The following is a 21,478-nucleotide window of genomic DNA, read 5'->3' as shown; positions in this document are numbered from 1 at the left end:
TCAGTGAAGCCTTATTTATACAGTCAATGGGTGAAGCTCAAGTATATTACAGACATGTTAACAGAAAGATTATTCAGAGTCGGTGCTAATGGAGCTCAACGACTGTTGTTTTTGTTGTTGACCCTGGCAGAAAATTGAATTCGTTGCCGTGGGTCGTCTAGCGCGGCTAGGCTAGTTGTTTCCGGTTGTTTCTGTCAGAATCGTCGCGCCTCTGTCATCACTTAGTTACGCCCGCCTTCTGACTCTACACTTCATGGTGATTCGTCCGGCCAGTTTTAGGAGCATCCAACCTCGAGGTTTATGGAGGGTAACTAGACCCACCCTGGCAGAGAATTAAATTCATTGCCGTGGGTTGTCTAGCGCGGCTAGGCTACCGGACCAGTAAAATCACAGCATAATAATCAATAAATAACGCCGACTTCAAATTTTTCCATTTGTTTTAGTGCAAAAAAGCACATTCTGAAAATGTTCACATTTCAGGAATTAAACAGGACATAAAATGTCAAAAGCGAGAAAATGACAAAAAAATTTGACTAAGAAGCTAAAAACAATCTGCAAAAAATAGTCAAATGACACAAACAGGACAAAAAATGACAAAAGCGAGAAACAAAACAAAATGACAAAAATAAGACAAAAAAACACAAGCGAGAAAAAAGGAAACACCAAATGACAAAAACGAGAAACAAAATGACAAACATGAGACAAATGACATGAAACAAAACAAAAAAGGCAAAAATTAGACAAAGTTACAAAGCAACAAAAAAAGACAACACAAGCAAGACAAAAAAAACCACAAAATGACAAAAATGATGCACAAAATAACGAATAAAGCAAAACAAAAAAAGGACAAAAATAATACAAGAAACACCAGCAAAACTAAAAGGAAACAAAATGACAAAAACATGACTAAAGGGCAAAAAACAAGACAACATATGACAAAAATATGAGACACGAAACAACAAAAGAACAATGAGCAATCTAGTATTTTATGATCAAAACAACTTTTCATGGTCGAGAAATTATTTGAAATTTATAGTTTTAAAAATTTGCAATTAATGTCTTCTGTGTAATTTCTACACTTCACAAAGTCGTCCTGCACGCCGGATTGGAGCCTCTGGAGGGCCAGTTTTGGCCCACATGTTTGACACCCCTGGTATAAACGAAGTGTTGAATTTCACCGTATAAACCTTGAACTTCAGCCAAATGAATGGATTTTTTTAAATGCATCACTACAGAGACATAACAGTGAACAGAGACGCCTCAGCTGCTGATGTTTGTCATTTATTGACTAAAAAAGGGAAGCACTGCCTGGCAGAGACAGTGCTGGGTTCAGTGTTATGGACAACAGTTTCTGCAGCACCACAGCATTCAGTCGTGTGCAGCAGCTGGAGGAGGACAGGATGCTGTAACAGTACATCAATGGAGCACAAATCCATAATGTCAGACTCAAATGTTACACACAGAAGTACACTGGAGAACACAAATCGTCCAAAGATAAATTCAGTCACTTAGGTTTTAGGTAAAGAAGACTTTGTTATTTTCTATTACAGGTCACTTTTAGGAACAGACTACAGCAGGAGACACACAAGCATGCTGAGGAGATAGATCTGCATTGCAGGGCTCCTCAATCATTAACAATACTACAAATACACACACAAATAGATACATTCAGAAAACACTAACGGAGCAGTTGGGGAGTCTCACACTATGAACGTTAATGTGCTGTGAACATGACTTCCGTTCAACATCATCTAGTCACAGTGCTTCTGTAAGGCGGTGGTTCACACTTGACCACTGGGTTCCTACTCCCTTCCACGGAAGACATGACTGGTTTGGAACCATAACAGTGCTGAGGTTTTTCTGCATTTATACTGGCTTTAGGTAGCCATAGACACTGACGTAGAAGGGGAATGTTGTGTAAATCTTGGTTAAAGATACATTCCCCAATTTTGCTGAAGCGCTCGAAAAAAAAAAGCCTAAATTTCACCTTAATGGGATTTAAGGTGCCACTGTGCACAACAGCAAAATAAGGGAATACCTTTTATGTTCCCATTTTAAGTGAAGAATTCTCATGAAGGTGGGGAGATTTCACACCTCTGTGGTTAATGGAACTCTCTCGCTACAGACTGCATGTAAAAGATGGACAAGCTTCATGTTTGAAAAGCGAAGCCAATGTGGAAGTACCTTAAACCGCCATTTTTTCAGCCAACAGGGGACAACTTCTCCAATTGTGTAGAAGTCAATAAGAAAAGGACTCTACTTCGCACCTGATTTGTTACCTTAGCAAATATTTCCCTTCATGATGTTCATTAGGCAAATTTTGGTCCCATTTAGAGGAAAATAGAAAATTACGCATCGTTCTTTCTAGGGCAGAAATCTTGGTTTCAAAAGACCAACACGGCAACGGGTAGGTTCCAAAATGGCAGTTCACAAAGCAGTGGGTGACACCATAGTGACTACCTCCATCCTTTAAACACAGTCTGTATCTCACTGAATTATAGCAAAAATGTATCCTCTTCAACTTTATCTCCAAAAATGATCATACGCTCGACTACCCTTTTGCCTTATTTTAGCATTTTATTTTGCTTTACAAACAGTTCACATCTTATCCCACCTTGCTTTTTGCACACATTTTTTGTGGCTGCCTGTCTGAGAACTTGTACAGCACTTTGGTCAACTGAGGTTGATTTAAATATGCTATATAAATAGACAAGTTTTGATTTGATTCCACAGTCTCCAGGAAGATGAGGTTTTCACCCAACATTGAGGATATGTACTGCTGGTGCGGAGAGGAAAAAAAAAACCCAACCCAAAACCGTTACTAAATAGCCCATTTTAACGTGTTAGTGCAAAATAAAGTGGAAGCAGCAGAGGTTACAAAGGGTTCAGTAAAGAAATAATGCCACAGTGAAAAAACTATATTAATCATCTCTGAGCTAAACAGTGAGGTGGTGAAGGCAGGCGTTTCGGTTTAGCGAGGATCATCTGGAGCAGCAATCTTTTCCAAAGTTGGCTCCATTCCCCAGATCTCCCTGGCATACTGGGAAATGGTGCGGTCACTGGAGAATTTACCACAGCCAGCAATGTTATGGATCACCATCTTGGTCCACTCCTTAGGGTTCTGTTAATACATAGAGGAGTGGTTACAAGGCAGAGTTTACATTGGAAATGAAAAAACAACAACATGAGAGGCTTTCTCAATGTTAAGTCATCAGTGACTGAAAGTTTAAGGGGCAGTGCATGGTATGCTAAAACACTGGAAACTGGATCAGCTGCATCTAAAACTGCCGTTCCCCCTGGATGACTACACTGTCTCTGCCTGGATCTCAGTGTCTCAGCATGGATGGAAAAAAAAAAAAAAAAAAAAAAAAAAAAAAAAGCCACCTTCAACTCAACTTCTCCCAGACTGAGTTCTTTGTCATCCCAGCATGTCCCTCTATACAACCAGAAATCAACATCTAGCTTGAATCAACCCAACTCAAGCCCACAAAGTCTGCCAGAAACCCCGGATGTCATGATCGATGATCAACAAACCTTCAAGGCTCATGTGGACTCTGTTTTGTCAATTAGCCCTGGACAACATCAGGAGGATCAGACCCTTCCCGTTTGAACATGCAGCACAACTCCTGGCAGAGCTTCACTGGCTTCCAGTTGCTGGGCGCATAAGATTAAAAAAATCTGACACTTTTATTCAAAACTGCAATGAAAACATCTCCCTCCTACCCGATATCTCATTCAGATCTACGCTCCCTCCCACTCACGACGCTCGGCCAACAAAAACCTCCTGATACAACCACCCCAACAGGGCCGGGCGATAGCTGGACTCTTTCTGTGGTTCCCTGGTGGTAGAGCAAGTTACCAAACTCTGATCTGCAGAATCCCTCCAAGTCTTTAAAGACTAAAAACCAGCTCTTCACTTGACAGACTGCAAAAACAAAAGAAATTCCTAACACCTCCCCCCTTACAGGCACCACGCTCCTATTCTCACACTTTAACTTCTTGTATGACAGCTACTCTCAGATGTACGTTGGTTTGGATAAAAGTGTCTGCTAGACATGATCAGGCAGACTAACAGTGATCACACCATCTAAGATCAATAAGTCATCCTTTGCTCTTCTTCAGATATAGAATTTGCTAAATAAAAAAAATTAAAAAAAAGGTCCAATCAATAAAAATCCTGTCCAAACACTTCCTGTCTTACTGTTCTCTCAGAGGACGGGCAGCATCTCTAAGCCCCTTTTTAGGAGGGAAAACACCAACAAGAAGTCTGAAATAAACAGATTTCATTCTGTACAAAGGGAAGTAGCACTCCATTCTTCAGAGACATGCTCGACCATCTGCTTTGCATCTCTGTGTACAAAAGATTGATACTGCAACAGGATAATGAGCCCAAATACATTGAAAAGCTTCAACTTGAAGACCAAGGCTTGCTGAATGTCATGAACTTTACTCCAGTCACCTGACCTCTGAACATTTACGGAGTACTTGAAGACTGGCAAAGTCAAAACAAATGCATATTTACAAGTATCTTCATAAGAGATCTGACTTTTAAACTCTGCTGTATATACACAATATGGAGGTGAATGGAGGTATAGCAGATATTTGACAGAACAGAATATACACCATATGTACAAAGGGTTTAAATAATTACACGTCACAGCATCATCATGCTGTATCAGACTGACAAGAGGCTAAAGCTTCTTTTTAGCTGCCCTCGATTTCCTTTTTGCTGAGGGTCAACAAACCTTGTAAAGAGCACTGACTTTCTCTTGACATTTGATGTAGTCTTCATAGTCTGCAAACACTTTGAACCTGCAGAATAGATAAAATGGACAAGATGAAGCCTTTTCATATAAATAAATACTACAATCATGGGACATTAATGAGATCCAGATACACAAATCTGTTATGAAACCAGTCTTCTGTGGGCTCAGCATTTAGCAAACAGCACCAGTAAGAGTTGAGCTGCTGACTTGTCGCACTTGACATAAGCGAAGAAGTCACTCTCACGACTGGCAGATTTTTGGCTTGTTCACGGCCACTTTAAAGTGGCTGACAGCGATGACACTGCATGACTGTGCTACATGTCAGCAAAGTACGGCTTCGACAGCATCAGCATAAATGAGCTCTAACCTGTCATGGTGCATCAGCATATTGACGAGATCTTTGAAGAGGCCAGGCTGTCCGGGGCTGAAGGAACCTCCTGATACCTGGTCCACCGCCTTCTTCAGCTCGGGGATGCGATTGTAGTACGACACAGCATCATAACTGAGAGCAACAGATGGTCAAACACTGGGTTAGGGTTTGTTTTTAGAGTGCGACTCACAAAATGTAGACTTCAGAAATAAGCTAGCCTTTCCTTTAACGTTTCAAGCAAGTTTCTCCTTCCTTTCCATTACCTTCGTGTTGCTTTTTAAAAAAATGACCTTCACGATGAGAAATAACAAATGGCCTCTAAGCATCAACCTTCACTTACAAGTTTAATGTTTTGTTGAGGATTTGGTTTGTGCAATAAGTCATGCCAGCTTGGTTGTTTCAGTCAATTATCCATTTTAAAGACAGTTCTTGCCTCCCTGCACACCAAGTTCAGTTAGACAAACTCCTGGCATGTCTTCAGGACAGAAAGGCCTCAAAGACTTGCAATTTTCTTCACTTAAGGTCAGACAAAACTGAGATTATTGCATTTGGCTCCAATCACCTCAGGAACACTATCTGGTACCAGATAGTTTCTCTGGATGGCGTTGCCTTGGCCTCCAGTTCTACTGTGAGGAAGTTTGGAGATTATTTATTTATTTATTTTTAAACAAGGATATGCCATTTAACATCCATACAAAACATGTCTGTAAGAAACCCTTCTTTCACCTTCATAATATTGTCAAAATCCTGTCTGAGTGGTGCTGAAAAACTAGTCCATTCATTTGTAACTTCTAGGCTGGACTATTGGAATTCCCTGTTATCAGGTTGTCACAATAATGCTCTTAAAAATCCAGGAACCAGTAAGAGAAATCATATTTCTCCCATATTGGCTTCTCTTAGACGGCTCCCCGTAAAATCCAGGATAGAATTTAAAATCCTGCTTTTCAATGACCAAGGTCTATCGCATCTTATTTGGCCATATCATCCTCACAGACTGCAGGTTTCCAAAAACAGAATGGGAGGCAGAGCCAGTTCAATATGACACACATTTATGAATTTACGCCATTCTTAAGCTCACCCCTTCTTGTCCATTTCCTCCACATCGTTCACCCTCATGCCAAAAATGAAGAGGTTCTCCTCTCCAGCCTCCTCTGCCATCTCCACATTGGCACCATCCATGGTACCAATGGTGAGGGCGCCATTCAGCATGAACTTCATGTTCCCAGTGCCAGAGGCCTCAGTGCCAGCTGTGGAAATCTGCTCCGACAGATCAGCTGCAGGGATGACTGCACAGCGAAAACAAATGTAAGAGAATGCACATAACTAATGCATTATACTGCAGCCTCAAACAGAAAAATGCAAGCAGACAGTTGAACCCTTTATATGACATAGCTATGTACAAGCTTAACATTTATCATTACCCTTCTCAGCCAGAGTGACCCGGTAGTTCTCCAGGAAGATGACCTTCAGGCGATCTCCCACCACAGGGTCGTTATTGACGATATCTCCGATTGATGTGATCAGCTTGATGATCATCTTGGCAGTGTGGTAACCTGGAGCTGCCTGGAAACACAAAAGAGCCACATAGTTAGAAACACCAAATACAAATCAAAAAGCCCAGTAACAATTATTCAGTCAGTGTGTATGCAGTAACATTCTTTGCCATATTGCAGAAAAATTAAAACCAACAGTGGCGATCTGTGAAAGGAGAAAGTCTGTATTTTGGTAAATATGCTTTGTGAGATGTAATTAGCTTAGCATAAAGACTGCAAGTTGGAGTAACAGTGCTGGTCCTGTTCAAAGTTTAAAAATATACCTCTAAAGCCTTGATACCAAACTGTGACAAACATTGATGCTTTAAATCTTTAATCTCATGCCTTTTTAGAAAGCAGTTTCACCGTTTACTTTCCCCGTCTTTGTTCCAAGCTACAATAACCATCTCTAGCACCTCTTTGTTGTGAACACACAGACGTCTAATTAATACCCATCTTCTCACCTATGTGTTGATGTGGGATGGCAAGAACACACAAAAACACCATTGTTCGGTCATCTTCTAAATCTGGTGAATTCTAGTTAGCCTTGAGCACTGCTCACCTTTCCTCCAATCATAATAGTCCTGGGAATCCATGGCTTGTTGGGCTCCTTCCTGATGCCTGATTTGAAGAAAAAAAAAAAAAAAGCTTTTTTTTAGCTGTGAATCCACATTTGTTTTCTGTAAATGTTCCACAAAAAAAAAAAAAAAAAAGCACTCACGATTGTACAGCGTGATGATGTGCAAACAGTTGAGCAGCTGTCTTTTATACTCGTGGATCCTCTTCACCTGGACGTCAAACATGGAGCCGGGGTTGATCTTCACCTTGTAGTGCTCTTCAAGATAGGCAGCAAACTTCATCTTGTTCTCCTTGAAGTTCAGAGTGATGTGGTCAGAAACAAACCATAAGAATATAATGAATCTCTCCAACGCCTGTTAAGCTCTCACTTGTTTGACTTTGGCGACATCCCGAATGAAGGCGTCATCGTTCACAAAGTCCAGAAGCTTCTTCAGCTGGTCCAAGTCACGGATGTAATCCTCTCCGATCCTCTGGAAGTAAAAAAGGTCAGTGACAAGGAGTGATTCAAATGTCCGATACCATGTCAAGATCAGAGCTCAACTAAACTGAACTTAAAGCGGAATTAAACATTTAATGGGGTATACAATACTTGACATTTTATCATGTAATAAAGTCATTACGGCTAACATGTTCGTAAATAACTGCATGTAGGCACATCCAGGATAGATGGAGAAATGTCAGCATTCATTTGGAGTTGTGTTTGTGTCCACGCATGTATGTGGATACTCTGTTTTGGCCTCCACAAACTGATATTTAGCTGCTTGATGATTTGTGAAGTTTACCAGCTACTTGTTTTCTGACTGTCTCTGCTGTTTGGTGCATGTAAACCTGATGAAAATAACAGACTCAAAAAAGCTGTCAAGTGAAGAGAAAACAGTAATTTTTTTTGTGGGATTGTCCTTACAAATGAGCATTTCCACATTAGTTATTTGATCCATTGTTGGTAAACGCCATGTGAGAGATGCTCCAACTGCTGCTCATCAAATATCGTCAATGAATAAAATGAACACTACCTTTACTTTCATAACCACTGACTGACAAACAAAGTTGTTCTAATTCACAGCTTTCAGTCTGTATGATCAACAGCAAGCACACCTCAGCGATGACCTCAGCCAGGCCTGGGTTGCACATGACCAGCCAGCGTCTGGGTGTGATGCCGTTGGTTTTGTTCTGAAACTTCTGAGGGTCGACATCGTAGAAATCCTTGAACCTAGAGGAGGAGTGAAACCGCAATCAGAGACCAATTTGGGACGTTATATCCAAAATCCAAACAAAAACTATCACACTAAATTTACATTTCTAGAAATATCTACAAACGATGCTGGAGAAAGAAACAAGGCTGTGCTTTTCCTACACAGTGCTTTTGATGATGTCAGAGTGGATGCGGGCCACTCCGTTGACAGCATGAGACCCCACAATGCACAGGTGAGCCATGTTGATTTTCTTGACGTCCCCTTCTTCGATCAGGGACATTCTGCGCATACGGTCAACGTCTCCAGGGTACAGTTTAGTGATGCGCTGCAGAAGTAAAGACAGATGCACAAAGGTTAATGAAAGCTATGCATATTTTAATCCTGTAAAAATAGTATCAACTTTCTCATAAAATTGGTTAGTTCTACAACTGAAAATCAAACTGGGAAAGAAAGGTTTTCCCTACCGAGATATTTCTCCGTCAACTATGTCCTAATAGCATTAGTTGCACATTCCCAAATTTTGATTCAAGAAAGACTCAAGAAGACGGAAATTGTCATACTGGTAAGGATTAAGGATAGACGATACATCGGCTGGCCGATATTTGAGTTTTTTGCTTTTTCTTTTTTTTAACTTGTATCGGCCGATGCGCACGTGGGTTTGTCGACTGTTCCCTGATGCCTAAATATTTTTTATTTTATAGACGTTACTTGAATTAAAAGCACCAAACACTTTGGTTATTTGAAACCGTGTGTGGTAAAGTTGAACAAAGCTGAATCCTACTGCATACAGTAGTTGTTTTATTTATGCTTAAAATATTTTATAGATATTACTTGAATAATTAGAGGCACCAAACACTTTTTTTCCATTTGAAAGTATGTGTGGTAAAGTTGAACAAAGCTGTTGAATATTTTTTTTTACTGTTCAATAAATGTTCATTATTTTAAACTTCAGACCTGTAATATTTATCATCATTATGTCATTTTTTTTTATTTAAATTGAAGAAGCAAATGCAGTATCGGCACCCAATATCGGCTCAAGAAAATTGGCCATCGGCTAAGGGTGATTGGCGGGGGAATGGTATCGACCCTAAAAAAATCCATATCAGTCTATCCCTAGTAAGGATAAAGCACCATTTTTAATTGTTTGGTTTTTTTTAAACTGGCCACTGTGAGGCAGCAGAACAATCTGGAAACAACATTTAGGAAATAAGTAACATCTCTGAAACATATCTACTAATTCAGCAGACACAGAATACTTGAATTCATTTGGAAATGTCTTTGTGTCCTCTTGATTTGTCCAACATTCCATTTCCTTTTAGTCACCACCAGAAAAAAACAAAAAAAAAAAACAAAAAAAAACATCACCCTAAATCTGAAAGTATCTGCAGAGCTCAGGGAAATTACAGAGTACAGGCAACCTCTCTATTATGCATAGTCAAATGATGTACTGTCATTGTAAACAAATACTGATAAGTGGAGCTTTAAATGTAAAATCCAATCATTTGTGTGCACAGAAATAAAATGAGTAGATACCGATTTGAATGTTTCTTAAAGTCTGCAGCTTCAGGCCGATAAGTCCTCTCATACCTCCAGATGTCTCCTGTTGATCTCGTAGATGATCTCCAGGTGTCGAGGCAGGAGGTTGTGGAAGAGGTCAACAGGCCAGCGCTCCAGTGCCTCAGGCAGGACTGTGTGGTTGGTGTAGGCACAGGTACGCACCACGATGTCCCAGGCCTGGACACAAAGAGGACAGAGTCACAGTCTGGCGGGGCGGGGATATCGCACATTTGATTTGATTCTAAAAGTAATTAAAATGACACAAAATTAAGAAAATCAGCAAATCAAAAATGTTAATTAACGCCTGCCGTCAATCACTCCGGTTGCATTCAAATGCTCAGATTGTCACACTGCCAGAAAAAAAAAAGATTTGGGATGTTCCAAGGCACAGTATGTCCTCCTATATAAAGTCTGATTTGGAGTCTGCAAGCCAGCATGCTTTATTTGGATTTTTTTTCCTTTTCAATTAAAAAATGTGTTCTTATTTTATGTGCAATTGTAAATCCACAAAAATAGAAAGTAAAAACACCTACTATCTCACATGAAATGCAGCCTCACTCAAAGAAACATCTGGAATGCAAGTTGATCCTACATTAGCAAGTTCATTTGCTTACATCCTATTACAGTGGGTTACTCAAGCCTCTGACTGATGCGTTTCTCTGCCGTGGTTGACATACTTCTGTGCCACTGTTGCTGCAGTGTTTGAAGATACAAACAGACTGAGCTACTACAAAATGACCACAGGGGAAAAAAATCAGCTGAAATACAGGCGTTACAGCTGTGAATAGGAGGCTCGAGTCTAATGCTACAACACTACAGAATGTCATTTACCTTCTCCCAGCTGAGCTTCTCAATGTCCACTAGGATCCTCATCAGCTCAGGGATGGCCAGAGCAGGGTGGGTGTCGTTCAGCTGGATGGCCACCTGCAGACAAAGAAAAAATAAAATTGTGTAGAACAAGTATCAAAGAGGAAATTGCAACTAAAAACAACAGACCTCCTATGATTACATTAATAAAATGTCATCTTCGAGTCCAACACGACTGTCACTAATAACTCTTTGGGCAAAGCATCATCTACATGGTTCATAATTTAACAAGTATCACAGCATGGTGCAGCTCTCACCTTATCTGGCAGCGTAGAAAGGTCCAATCGCACGAACTCTGTGGAGCCAAACTTGGAGGCTTTGAATCGACGGATGATGTCTTGAAGAGTCGCTGCTACAACAAAGTACTCCTGCTTCAGACGCAGCTCCTTCCCTTCAAAGAACTGAAGGATGAAGACAACATGGAGCGCTGTTACAGTCTCCTTTTCTGTTTTAAATAAAAACTAGCTAGCTGCAAAGTTGCAATTATTATTCTAGAAACACCCATGTAAGCAATTGAATCCTCTTATCGGTAGATGTAAAGCAGCAATATTTATGTTTTTTGTTCAGGGCAGCAGTATTCCACCACTGAATAAAGACACAGCATCAGACTTAAACTATTTAAATTATAAGGTTGTTAAAAAGGTGGCATATTAGAATACAAGTGTTTGTGTCTTTTTAAACATTTCAAAAGCAGAGCAGCATCGGCTTTTATTCAGATTTGAGTATTTGGCCACTTGATGGGAAGAAAATTTGGACTTTGACTACAGCAACAAAACAGACATCAAGGTAGGTTAGGGGTTGATTTACCTTTCTAGCAATCCAACTAGAAGTACACTAAGAAATGTTTCTCGGTCTTCTAGATCTCAATTTGATTTGGAACTTCAGCAACAGCTACCTGAAAACATTCTTGCCATCTTCTTATACTCTATTCCTGCTTAATGGGTGTCAGAGAATTTAATATTCAGAGTGCGTGCAGCATTGAAGAGAAGGCCGTTGCTGCTGGGACAAAGTTAGAGGGGTAACGCTCTTTAAAAAGCTTTGAAATTTACAGCACCTGGCCTTCATGATGACGACTGAACAAGCCATAGCTTCAAGAAGCTAAGTAAGGTCTGAGACTTTGGCTAAAAGTTATCAGAGCTCAAATCTCTTGAGATGCCCAAACTTTTGCATGGTGTTTTTCTTTCCTTTTTAACACTAAAACAAACAAAAAAGAAAGCACAAATCCTCCTTAAAATATTGAATGTTTCATCTTTAATTTCATGCCTTTTGAAGATTAGTTAACCCTTTGATGGGCAACATGGGCCAAAAGTGACCCAAATCCAATGAAAATGGATATATCCTGACCCACTCTGTGCATCAAAGGGTTAATCCTCTACTCAGTGAAAGTTACAGCACAGTGTCACTGTATACGAATGCCGGGCCAAAAGTCAGAAGCTGAAATGAACTGTAGATCCACTTACATTGTCATTGGGGTAGAGAACTCGGGAGATGTTCTCTGCCAGGTTTCTATCCAGTACAGCTTGGATGTAGCCACCAACATTAACTGTGGGACAACAGCAGGTTGAGGAGCTCATGCTTGTTTGCTCCATTTCACTGGTTCTCTCACTACTGGATAAGATGGCCTAACAGCCCAAAAATCATGCCGTACGTCTGTGGTAGTCATTTCAGCGCATACTCACAGTCTTTGAGGTTAAATTCACAGGGGGCCTTGGCAGACCACAGTCTCATGGTGTTGACGATGTTGTTTCTGTAGCCGGGGACGGGAGTGTCATAGGGAAGAGCCAGAACCACCTGAATTACAACAACAAATATAAAATGAAACAAACAAAAAAAATTAACACTAGATTATTCTCTGTACTGTGTTTAAAGTATGAGGTTAGCATGATCAGAGCTTTTGGCATCAGTAAAATGCTGATTTTCACATGACAGACATCTTTAAATGTACAAGTGACAATTTTTACATTTAAAGTAGAGTGACTGTTACGTCATCATGGATTATATTATTTGATGAGTCACATGCAGCATATACGTATTCGGAACCGGTATCCATAGCCGATCTGGTGATGATTGGTCTGGTGGAGGGGTTCAGACCTATTCCACACAGCAGTGGTGGTAGTGCATCGCGTTGTTAAATGCCACATTTGATGGGAACTTGTGCAGTTGGCTTTGACTTCATGAAGGCTCTTAGTGTCCTGTTCATATCATACAACTCCAAGCATTCCGGCATCCATGTGTGTGAATCATAGGCTCTCTTGTAGTCAATCCAGGCTGATCTGTCGGGTCTGACAGTCTTACCAGTAGCCGATGCTCGTCTCCTCCAGTAGCCCACATTTGCCATCAGGGAGCGTCGCTTCCCCAGAGCCTGACATGGACCTCGTCAGTCCGAGTGACATCCAAGCCGGTGTGGCCTTTAGATTTGTAAATTCCCTCATATTGAAGTAGGTATGCAGAGCAGCATTGTGTAAGAGTCCTCACTGGACACCTGTGCCTTGACCGGGATTTGAACCATCAGTCTCTCAGCTGCTAAGGTATGAGAGTGTCTGTTTGTGAACTGAGTGTTAAAGTGTTTTTCTTTTTCTCTGCTTGGAACATTAGTGTTAGAAGTGTCAGTTCCTCATCCTTTTGTTCAGGAATAACAATGCAACTTCCCCAACTTCCACAGACTGTCTGCGTTTATCATACAGCTTTAATTACAGTTCAGTATTGGTGTCAGGTTCGCCTCCTTTCCAACTAACCTGCGTGTCGACCCATTTCACTCCTTCTGCTGTGTGCTCCACCCTGCCATAGAAGTGGACTGGGCGCATGTACTCAGGGCGAGCCTTCTCCCAAGGGTTACCATAACGCAGCCAGTCATCGGCTTCTTCCACCTGTAGAAACAACCCAGTGGTACGGATTTGTTGTGATCAAAAATATACAGCGAGGTGTCAACATTTTCTGCTGTTTAAGCTGAGCAGCAAAGATACAGCTGTGTCCACCTCATCTGTGCTTGTTGACATTTGGTGTCATTTTGTCTTCTTTATGACTGGCACAGGTAGATAAGGGCCACACTCTTAATACCACTGACCAACCTCTCATTGACTTGTCAGTGAACAAAACAAAATCTATTTGTGTTGAAAAATCAGGTTGAAAATTGGAGCTAGGTAATGACTTTAAATTCCACTTGGCAAAATCTTTAAAGACTTGACACTGATGACAGTTGGTCAGAAAAAGCAGCACTTTATCATTTAGGAGTTTTAAACATGTAATGGGAATGTTCCACTAGACTCTTACATACTACAGGTCAAATGTTTCAAAGACTGACCAGGAAAACTATCCACAGATTCAGTGTTGCTCTAGTTTCTGTCTTCTTAGCCAATAAAAAGACAAATTTTTACCAAATTGTTTACTTTTTTAAACTCTGATGACAAATTCATTGAGTAAGAGGTTCTTTGACTTGGTATGCCCCTGGATTAATATGCATCTGGGTTATGTAGCAAAACAGTGAAAAGGAATAAAATTTTAAGTTCTGAAGTGACCTAGTCAAATTTTGGACTTCAGTCCCATTGGGATACAGTGGTGGGACCTGAAAAGAGCAGTGCATGCTTGCAAATGTGGCTGCACTAAATTATTTCTGCAGAGAAGAGTGGGCCTGAATGCCACCACTGCAACACCACAGACAAAACTGTTGGTTGTAATTGTTGCTGCTAAAATTCTGTTCACGTCAAATTTGCATCCAGTTATCTGAAAACAACAAAGTAAACACACAAAGGTGTTTGAAAAGGTTTTTCTGATGCTGATGGAGCTGAAAAAGCTTAAAAGAAAAACAACCACTGGTCCGTCACACACGTGCTGTGGAAACTGCCACAAAGGCTGGCCAGCAAGAGATAAAACCATCAACTGTTGGTCCCAATGCCCTACATCTGTTGGGTTGTGCTATTTAGTCTGAGTTCTGCATACTGAAGCTTAAAGGGCATAGACTCCACCAGGTGATCATACCTGCCAACCATTGCTGATTTTCTGATTGAAGATACCAAACTCGTAGCGGATACCGTAACCATAAGCAGCCAGACCCAGAGAGGCCATAGAGTCCAGGAAACAAGCTGAGGAAACAGGAAGTTGGGTGAGATGGAGTGAGTAAAGAGTGTCTTGAGCACTAAGCATCACCGTCTGTCAGCAGCCAAACAGGAGGAGGCGTGAACTCACCTGCCAGTCGACCCAACCCCCCGTTTCCGAGGCCAGCATCTTCCTCAATGTCCTGCAGCTCCTCCATGTCCAGACCCAACTGCACAAATCATCAACACAGCCTTAGAGCCAAAGCAGTAAATACAATGTCTTTGTAGAAATAATGCAGAACTGAGCTGTAAATATCAACCAACATCAATCTCTTACAATGGTTAAAGCAATATTATATATAGTCTTACATGTATGCATCATGAATATTTATTTCAAATTATTTGTTTTTGTTTCTTACAAGTCCGATGGCAAGTTTTTGCAACGAAATGTAATTCAAATACGCAGTTTGACAATAAAAGTGGTTTTTCTATTCTACATTATTTAACTTTGGTTCAAAGTACCACTGGTTGCGAACCACAGATTCTCCCCACCTGGTATGTGGCTTCATCACAGGCGTTCTCCAAAGCCAGGTTAACCATGGTGTTCTGCAGAGTCCGGCCCATGTAAAACTCCAGGGAGAGGTAGTAGACACGCTGCAGAAAACAGAAAAATAACTAGTAAATGACAGCTTTGACTCAGTTTCTATGTAATTTGTAGCTGCTAGTGTTTCAATTATCCATGATTTCAATCATTTTATCTTCATTCAGAAAAAAAAAAAAAAAAAAAAAAAAAAAAAAAAAAAGTGCAAAATGTTTAAAACCTCTCCTGTTCCATCCACATGTTGAGGGGATGAAAAAGATTCAAGGTTAAAAAAAAAAAAAAAAAGAAGGTCAACTGAAACTCTCCACAAGTAGCTGATGCTAATAATAGAACATACAGTATGTGCGCCATTTGGTGTCTACTATAATAGCCCTGCCCTGTCTAACAAAACAACAGCTGTTGTCAGACAACAGCAGCAGAGCTATTCCTGACAACAACCTCTCCAACACTTCACGGTGAAGAGAATCAGACCACAGGTCGTCTGGAGCGCTGTACAGCGCTTTGTCACAGCTCTGACCGTGTGAAAGTTAGCACTCAAACTAATAGATGTACTCACAGTTGAAATGGAGCTAATATTTCAAACTGTTCATTGTATGTTTGGCAGCATCTCTGACCTCCTGTTACCTGAGATTCTGATCCTGCTGCAGTGTTATTTTCCAAAGGCTGTGCAGACTTTACTTGAAAGACAGTCCTCAGAAAAAAGCTCTAAGGATTTATAAGCAGCTATGTTACTTCACTGATGTCATTAACACGGTATGTACTCATCTAAACAAAACAGAATGTCCAACGGGAAATATTTATCCAGAGTCCAAGGCTGCTGTGAAACTATGACTTCCAACTGTACTGACTAAGACGTTCATCTTCTCACTGAACTCATTTGGCATTTTGCCTCAGTTTATCATTTACACGTTACAACTTACAGATCACAATGTGTCTACAAAAGAATAAAACATTCAGTCACAGGTATCTGGAACTGAATGATATAGTATTTTACTTGTCAAAATTTACTAGATTATGATCAGAACAACAACAACAAAAAAAACACATTACAAAAATGAAGCAAAAAAAAAAAAAAAAAAAAAAAAAAACACAAAACGAGGTAAAAAGTAGGAAAAAGTTCTAAAGCGGCAAAACTTGAGTACAAACTAGACCAAAAAAGGAACCAAACGACAAAAAAAAAATAGACAAAAACATAAGTGAGACACAAAGGAAAATGAATGACAAAAGGCAGACAAAAAAAGCCAAAGAAACAACAAAAATAAGACAATATTACAAAAATGAAAAAAAATGACAAAAATAATAATCTAGTATTTTACTTTATGATTAAAACTACTTGTCAAGGTCTGGAAATTAAGTTTACAGTTTTACAAATTTACAATTAGGAATTAATGTCTTCTGTCATTTTGACACTTTACAAAGTCATCCCACGGGCCAGACTGGACCCTCTGGTGGGATACTTTTGGCCCGCATGTTTGACACCTTTGCTCTAGCGACTATTTAGGGCTGCAGAACTGTGTTTCTGGAAGAGAGTCAAAATAAACTACACTGGTGGAACAGGTCACAAGCACTCCTATGAACTGCGAACCTGAAGCTTCACCAACCCAAGACAACTGAGACGAGAGCACATTGGTCAATAGGCATTTAGCGGTGGCGTAATTTCATTGTTGTATGCTCTGCTGTGCTCAGACAGACCTTTACAGTGTGCACCCTCTGCTAAAATGTAATCTAGTCTCGAAACACAAACACACTTTAGTTTTGCCTGCAGCAACATGCCTCTTGATGAATGACATTACTCAGAGCGGCTGGCCTGGAGGAGGACATAAGGTTGTGCTGTATAGATTCAACTAAAGGAGGTCTGCTGGCATGGAGGAGGGTGACAAGAACCCCAGGCAGCTGTGAACTAGTGTGCCTCGAGAGACCTGCATGGCGGTCACGATAAGAGGATCGTGTGGTGAAAAGGCTTTATTTTCAAACGATATGATCGTTCAGGGAGGGAACATGCTTTGGGTTTCTTCATGAAACCGAACCTCCCTTCTTGCTTCTGTGCATTCAAGGCATTTTGCATCGGATTCAGTGAAACTATCAAACATCTTTTATTGCTAGTGATGCATCTGTAGAGATCAGTTGTTGATTGCTCAGGCCTGACTCGTGGTTTTGCATCCATCCAGCCATCCTCTATACACCACCTAATTATGCATCACTCATAAGGGTCATGGAGGCCTGGAGTCTATCCCAGCTGACTTAGGGTGAAGGTAGCGGACATCCTGGACAGGTCACCAGTCTATCACAGGACTACATGTAGAAACAAACACTCACATTCACATCTACAGACAATTTAGAGTTACCAATTAACCTCAGCATGTTTTTGGACAGTGGAAGTGAGTTGGAGAATCTGGAGGAAACCCACGCATGCACAGGGAGAACATGCAAACTCCATGCAGAAAGATCCCAGGAAGGTAGGGATGCTAACTGGGATCTAGCTGCAAGGCTAAAGTGCTAACCACCAAGCCACCATGCAGCCTTGCTGGTTTCCCAGCTTTCGTTAGCAGCAAACAAAAAGTTATGGTTTTTTTTTTCCAATATTTTCTGAAGTGGTGCAAGCAACAAATTAATTGAGCAAGATATTCTCTGATTGGCTATGCCCTTAGATTATTATGCTTCTGGGTTACGCAGCAAAACAATGAAAGGGAATACAATTTAAAGTATTGAAGTGGTCTACTCAAAGTCTGGACTTGAGTCCATTTGGGATACAGTGGTGGGACCTGAAAAGAGCAGTTCATGCTTGCAAATGTGGCTGCACAAAATTATTTCTGCAAATAAGAGTGGACCTGAATGCCACCACAGACAAATCTTATCAGAAATGCTTGGTTGCAATTGTTGCTGCTAAAATCCTGTTCATGTCAAATTTGTATTATCTGGAAACAAAGCAAACAAATAAAGGTGTTTCAAAAGGTCTTTCTGGATCTGTGTACATCTTTTCAATTGCTTTGCTATGTTGAGTGCAGAATGGTGCTCCATGCTTCTGTTAGTCAATGTCACACATGCTGTGGAAACCGTCAAAGGCTGACAAGCTACTTTCCCTGTTTTTTAGAGTCGCAATTTTGACAATCTGAAAATACTTGAAAATGTGTGAAGATTTGCACACATCAGAAACGGCAAAAAATGTGATATTTTATTGATCTTGCATAGGCGTGAGCCAAAATAGCACCACCTGGAAAAATTTAAACAGGCTCTACGACCAGGACACATCACCTACAGCTGTGAAATTTGGTAGGCATAAGACAACAGGAAGTCAGCCATTTTGAATTGAGTATCATATTTTGGATCATTTTTTGACACATTTTCAATAGCTATAAACTCAAACAGAAATTTGGCCAGGATGTACACCAGGCATGGGTGCTCAAAGGTTATCAAAATGCTCCGCTAAAATCTGAGGGTGTGGAAATGTCAGCTGGCGGAATTTCGACAATTCACCGTGACTCAGGAAATTCTGTGCAACTGGCCTGTACATGCTCCTATCTTCCTAGAATTTGACATGTGTGATCAGACTCTGGTGCTGATGAATTCTATAGACCAAAATACAGTCACCGAGAGAGCGCCACCTAGTGGACGGGTCACAATGAAACAGGAAGTGCTGTATAATTGGCCTGTAAATGCTCCAATCTGCCTCAAACTTTACATGTATGATCAGATTATGGCCCTGAGAACATATCGAGGCTGATATACATTCAAAGTGATAGCGCCACCTGGTGGACATGCTTGAATTCGCTGACCAGCAAGGATGCAGCTTTAAATTTCAATGTTTTCTGACATAGTTACTTATGAAAAAGAATATCAGATGTACTAACAGTGAAAATTGTTCATGCTTGTAGCTTTACAGTGTCTCTATGATGAATGAAAGCAACCTTACATGGGGTTTTCTTTTTTTAAACACAACAAAAACTATTCGATATGATGGGGGGGTTTTTTTGCAACAAATGGATGGATGGACGGAGGCCATGACACGCAGTTATGTAATGCACATTTCAGCAACCAGTTGAGTCTCCTCCGCGCGGCGCCAGAACCCACTGACGGACACGGGGAGCAGCGAGGGCGCGCATCGTCCTCAGCAACACAGCAAGGTTATAGAGCAGACGACACACGATGGAGCAGCGCGTTATGTAACACAGAGGAAACGTGCGAACTGTCAAGGGCTGCGAACACCGTCAGAACCGCAGACACTGGGGTCAGACCGCACCAAGCGTCAAGACCGAGCAGGCGGGACGTGACTATAAATGGATGCAAAAACACCAGAACATCAAAGCACACGCGCAGAGGCCATCAGTTGTGTTACTGCAGCACACACACCCCCGTCCCCTCCCACTGCTCCCGATCAGCTGTGTACGTGCACGACTGCGGCATCTGCTTACTTTGGGGTCTTTCTCGTAGTAATGCTGCTGCGTCCGGATCCAGCGGCCCACCAGATGGTCCCGGACTGTGTTGGCTAGAGCGAAGTAGTAGTCGCGCTTCGTGGCCACATTTCGGTCCTTCACAAGGGTGAAGTGGAGGTGCCGGTTGAAATTAGTTTTCAGGTCCGCAACGTTTTCCACCCCGGCCAGCCCCCTCACGGAGATCTGCTTCCTCTTGTCCTGGTCTGTCAGCGGCTTGGCCATGTTTCCAGCGCTGTCTGCGGACTTTTCACTGCGTGTTCAACCCACAAAGCACCCACTTCTCTTCCTTGTTTCCACTGAGCGAACACAGTCGGCGGCTGGAGCACTGCCGCCTATTTTATATGTCACGCATGCGCCGTCAAGATAGAACGAAAAGAGTAGTCGTTTCCGGTTATTGCTTTCAAAATAAAACTCTGAGCCCATCGATTTTAAAGTGCGTCACACGCTACACTGACAAAATTTCCTCATATTGCTCAGCAAATTAATGACTAATGTTTAGTTTTAACTTTTAAAAAATCCCTTAAAGCTCATACCAGTCTCCAAATTATACGGACAATTCGCAAGGCTTGCGAACAGTGGAGGCATTCATTAAAGGTTACTTTTATTTTAACCTCAAAATTCCTCTATTTCCGGTATTATTCTGGTTACTTTGCCAAATATATCCATTAGGGAGACTTGCAATAAAACTTAGCGAAATAAATAAATAATTGTTGTTGTACATTATGTCTCTGTAAGCATTGCCTTGGATGTATGTAACGTTTTTCGACGATTTTTTTTTACAACAAATCGCACTAAAAGCAGCTCCTTTAAAAAACAATTTATTAAAGAAAAATGCAAACTGAGCCTTTATTTTAGGTTTAAATTGAATGTCCTAAATTGAGCAAGTTGAAGTAGAAAAAGTCTATTTACAAATTAAAGCAGAACTATCGAAGTTTATACATGACCTTGCAAAAAAAAGAGATAAATCAAAGGTCAAATGGTCCTTTTTTGCCGAACTTTCAACCACATCAAGTAAGTATTGTGATACAATTAAGCTCAAAATTATTTACAGCCATTGCAATTTTTTTCTCAGTGTTTTTTTTATTTGACTTACAAATGTCATTCGGGTGGAAATGACATAAACAAGTGCCAAAAGACAGCAAGACATTGTGTTAAAGATGTTGATGATCAATATTTAGTATTTATTTGCTTCATTTTGTTTTCTATGCTTTTGCAAAAAAGAAAAAGCCGCATCCAGAATTGTTCATACCCTTTGACACTGCTATATTTTTTTGAGAAAATGCAACTTCTTTTCAATATTAAATGGTCCTACAGCATTCAATATGCTATACAGATGAATTTACAACAGATGATGCAATAGTTCTTGATTCAGTTACTGTTCAATCGCAAGTCATGACTAAACTCAAAATACCTGTTGTATCTGTCCACAAGTTATATGTCAGCTAAAGCTACACTACCAGTCACACCCCATTCAATGTTTTTTCTTTATTTTTTACTACTTTCTACATTGTAGATACATGCTGAGGACAACAAATTATGAAGCAAGTTATAT

The 21,478-nt window shown here is 40.7% G+C and overlaps 1 protein-coding gene across 1 annotated transcript; it reads right to left on the bottom strand.

Annotated features, from left to right (window-relative positions):
• Window positions 1-1,265: 1,265 nt before the first annotated feature.
• On the bottom strand, window positions 1,266-20,267 carry pygmb (phosphorylase, glycogen, muscle b). The gene is made up of 20 exons (XM_051943691.1): window positions 19,906-20,267; window positions 15,448-15,549; window positions 15,047-15,125; window positions 14,840-14,943; window positions 13,600-13,731; window positions 12,544-12,655; window positions 12,325-12,407; window positions 11,122-11,265; window positions 10,829-10,921; window positions 10,028-10,174; window positions 8,602-8,765; window positions 8,343-8,457; window positions 7,616-7,717; window positions 7,390-7,537; window positions 7,231-7,289; window positions 6,558-6,699; window positions 6,215-6,422; window positions 5,134-5,268; window positions 4,746-4,812; window positions 1,266-3,121 (listed from the first exon to the last, which is right to left on the bottom strand). The coding sequence occupies exons 1-20, from the start codon at window positions 20,146-20,148 to the stop codon at window positions 2,972-2,974; spliced, it is 2,529 nt and encodes an 842-aa protein (XP_051799651.1). The 5' UTR covers window positions 20,149-20,267; the 3' UTR covers window positions 1,266-2,971.
• Window positions 20,268-21,478: the final 1,211 nt, after the last annotated feature.

The sequence above is a fragment of the Acanthochromis polyacanthus genome, chromosome 23, assembly GCF_021347895.1.
Source record: "Acanthochromis polyacanthus isolate Apoly-LR-REF ecotype Palm Island chromosome 23, KAUST_Apoly_ChrSc, whole genome shotgun sequence".
NCBI classification, from domain to species: domain Eukaryota; kingdom Metazoa; phylum Chordata; class Actinopteri; family Pomacentridae; genus Acanthochromis; species Acanthochromis polyacanthus.
This window is presented reverse-complemented; position numbering and strand designations above follow the sequence as displayed.

Excerpts from the sequence above, each read along its gene's own strand:
- pygmb (XM_051943691.1), bottom strand. The coding sequence starts at position 20,148 with ATGGCCAAGCCGCTGACAGACCAGGACAAGAGGAAGCAGATCTCCGTG. Across the intron at positions 11,266-12,324 it reads TTCTCTACCCCAATGACAAT|TTCTTTGAAGGGAAGGAGCT; the intron begins GTAAGTGGATCT and ends TTCATCCTTCAG. Across the intron at positions 7,538-7,615 it reads ATGTCGCCAAAGTCAAACAA|GAGAACAAGATGAAGTTTGC; the intron begins GTGAGAGCTTAA and ends CTGAACTTCAAG.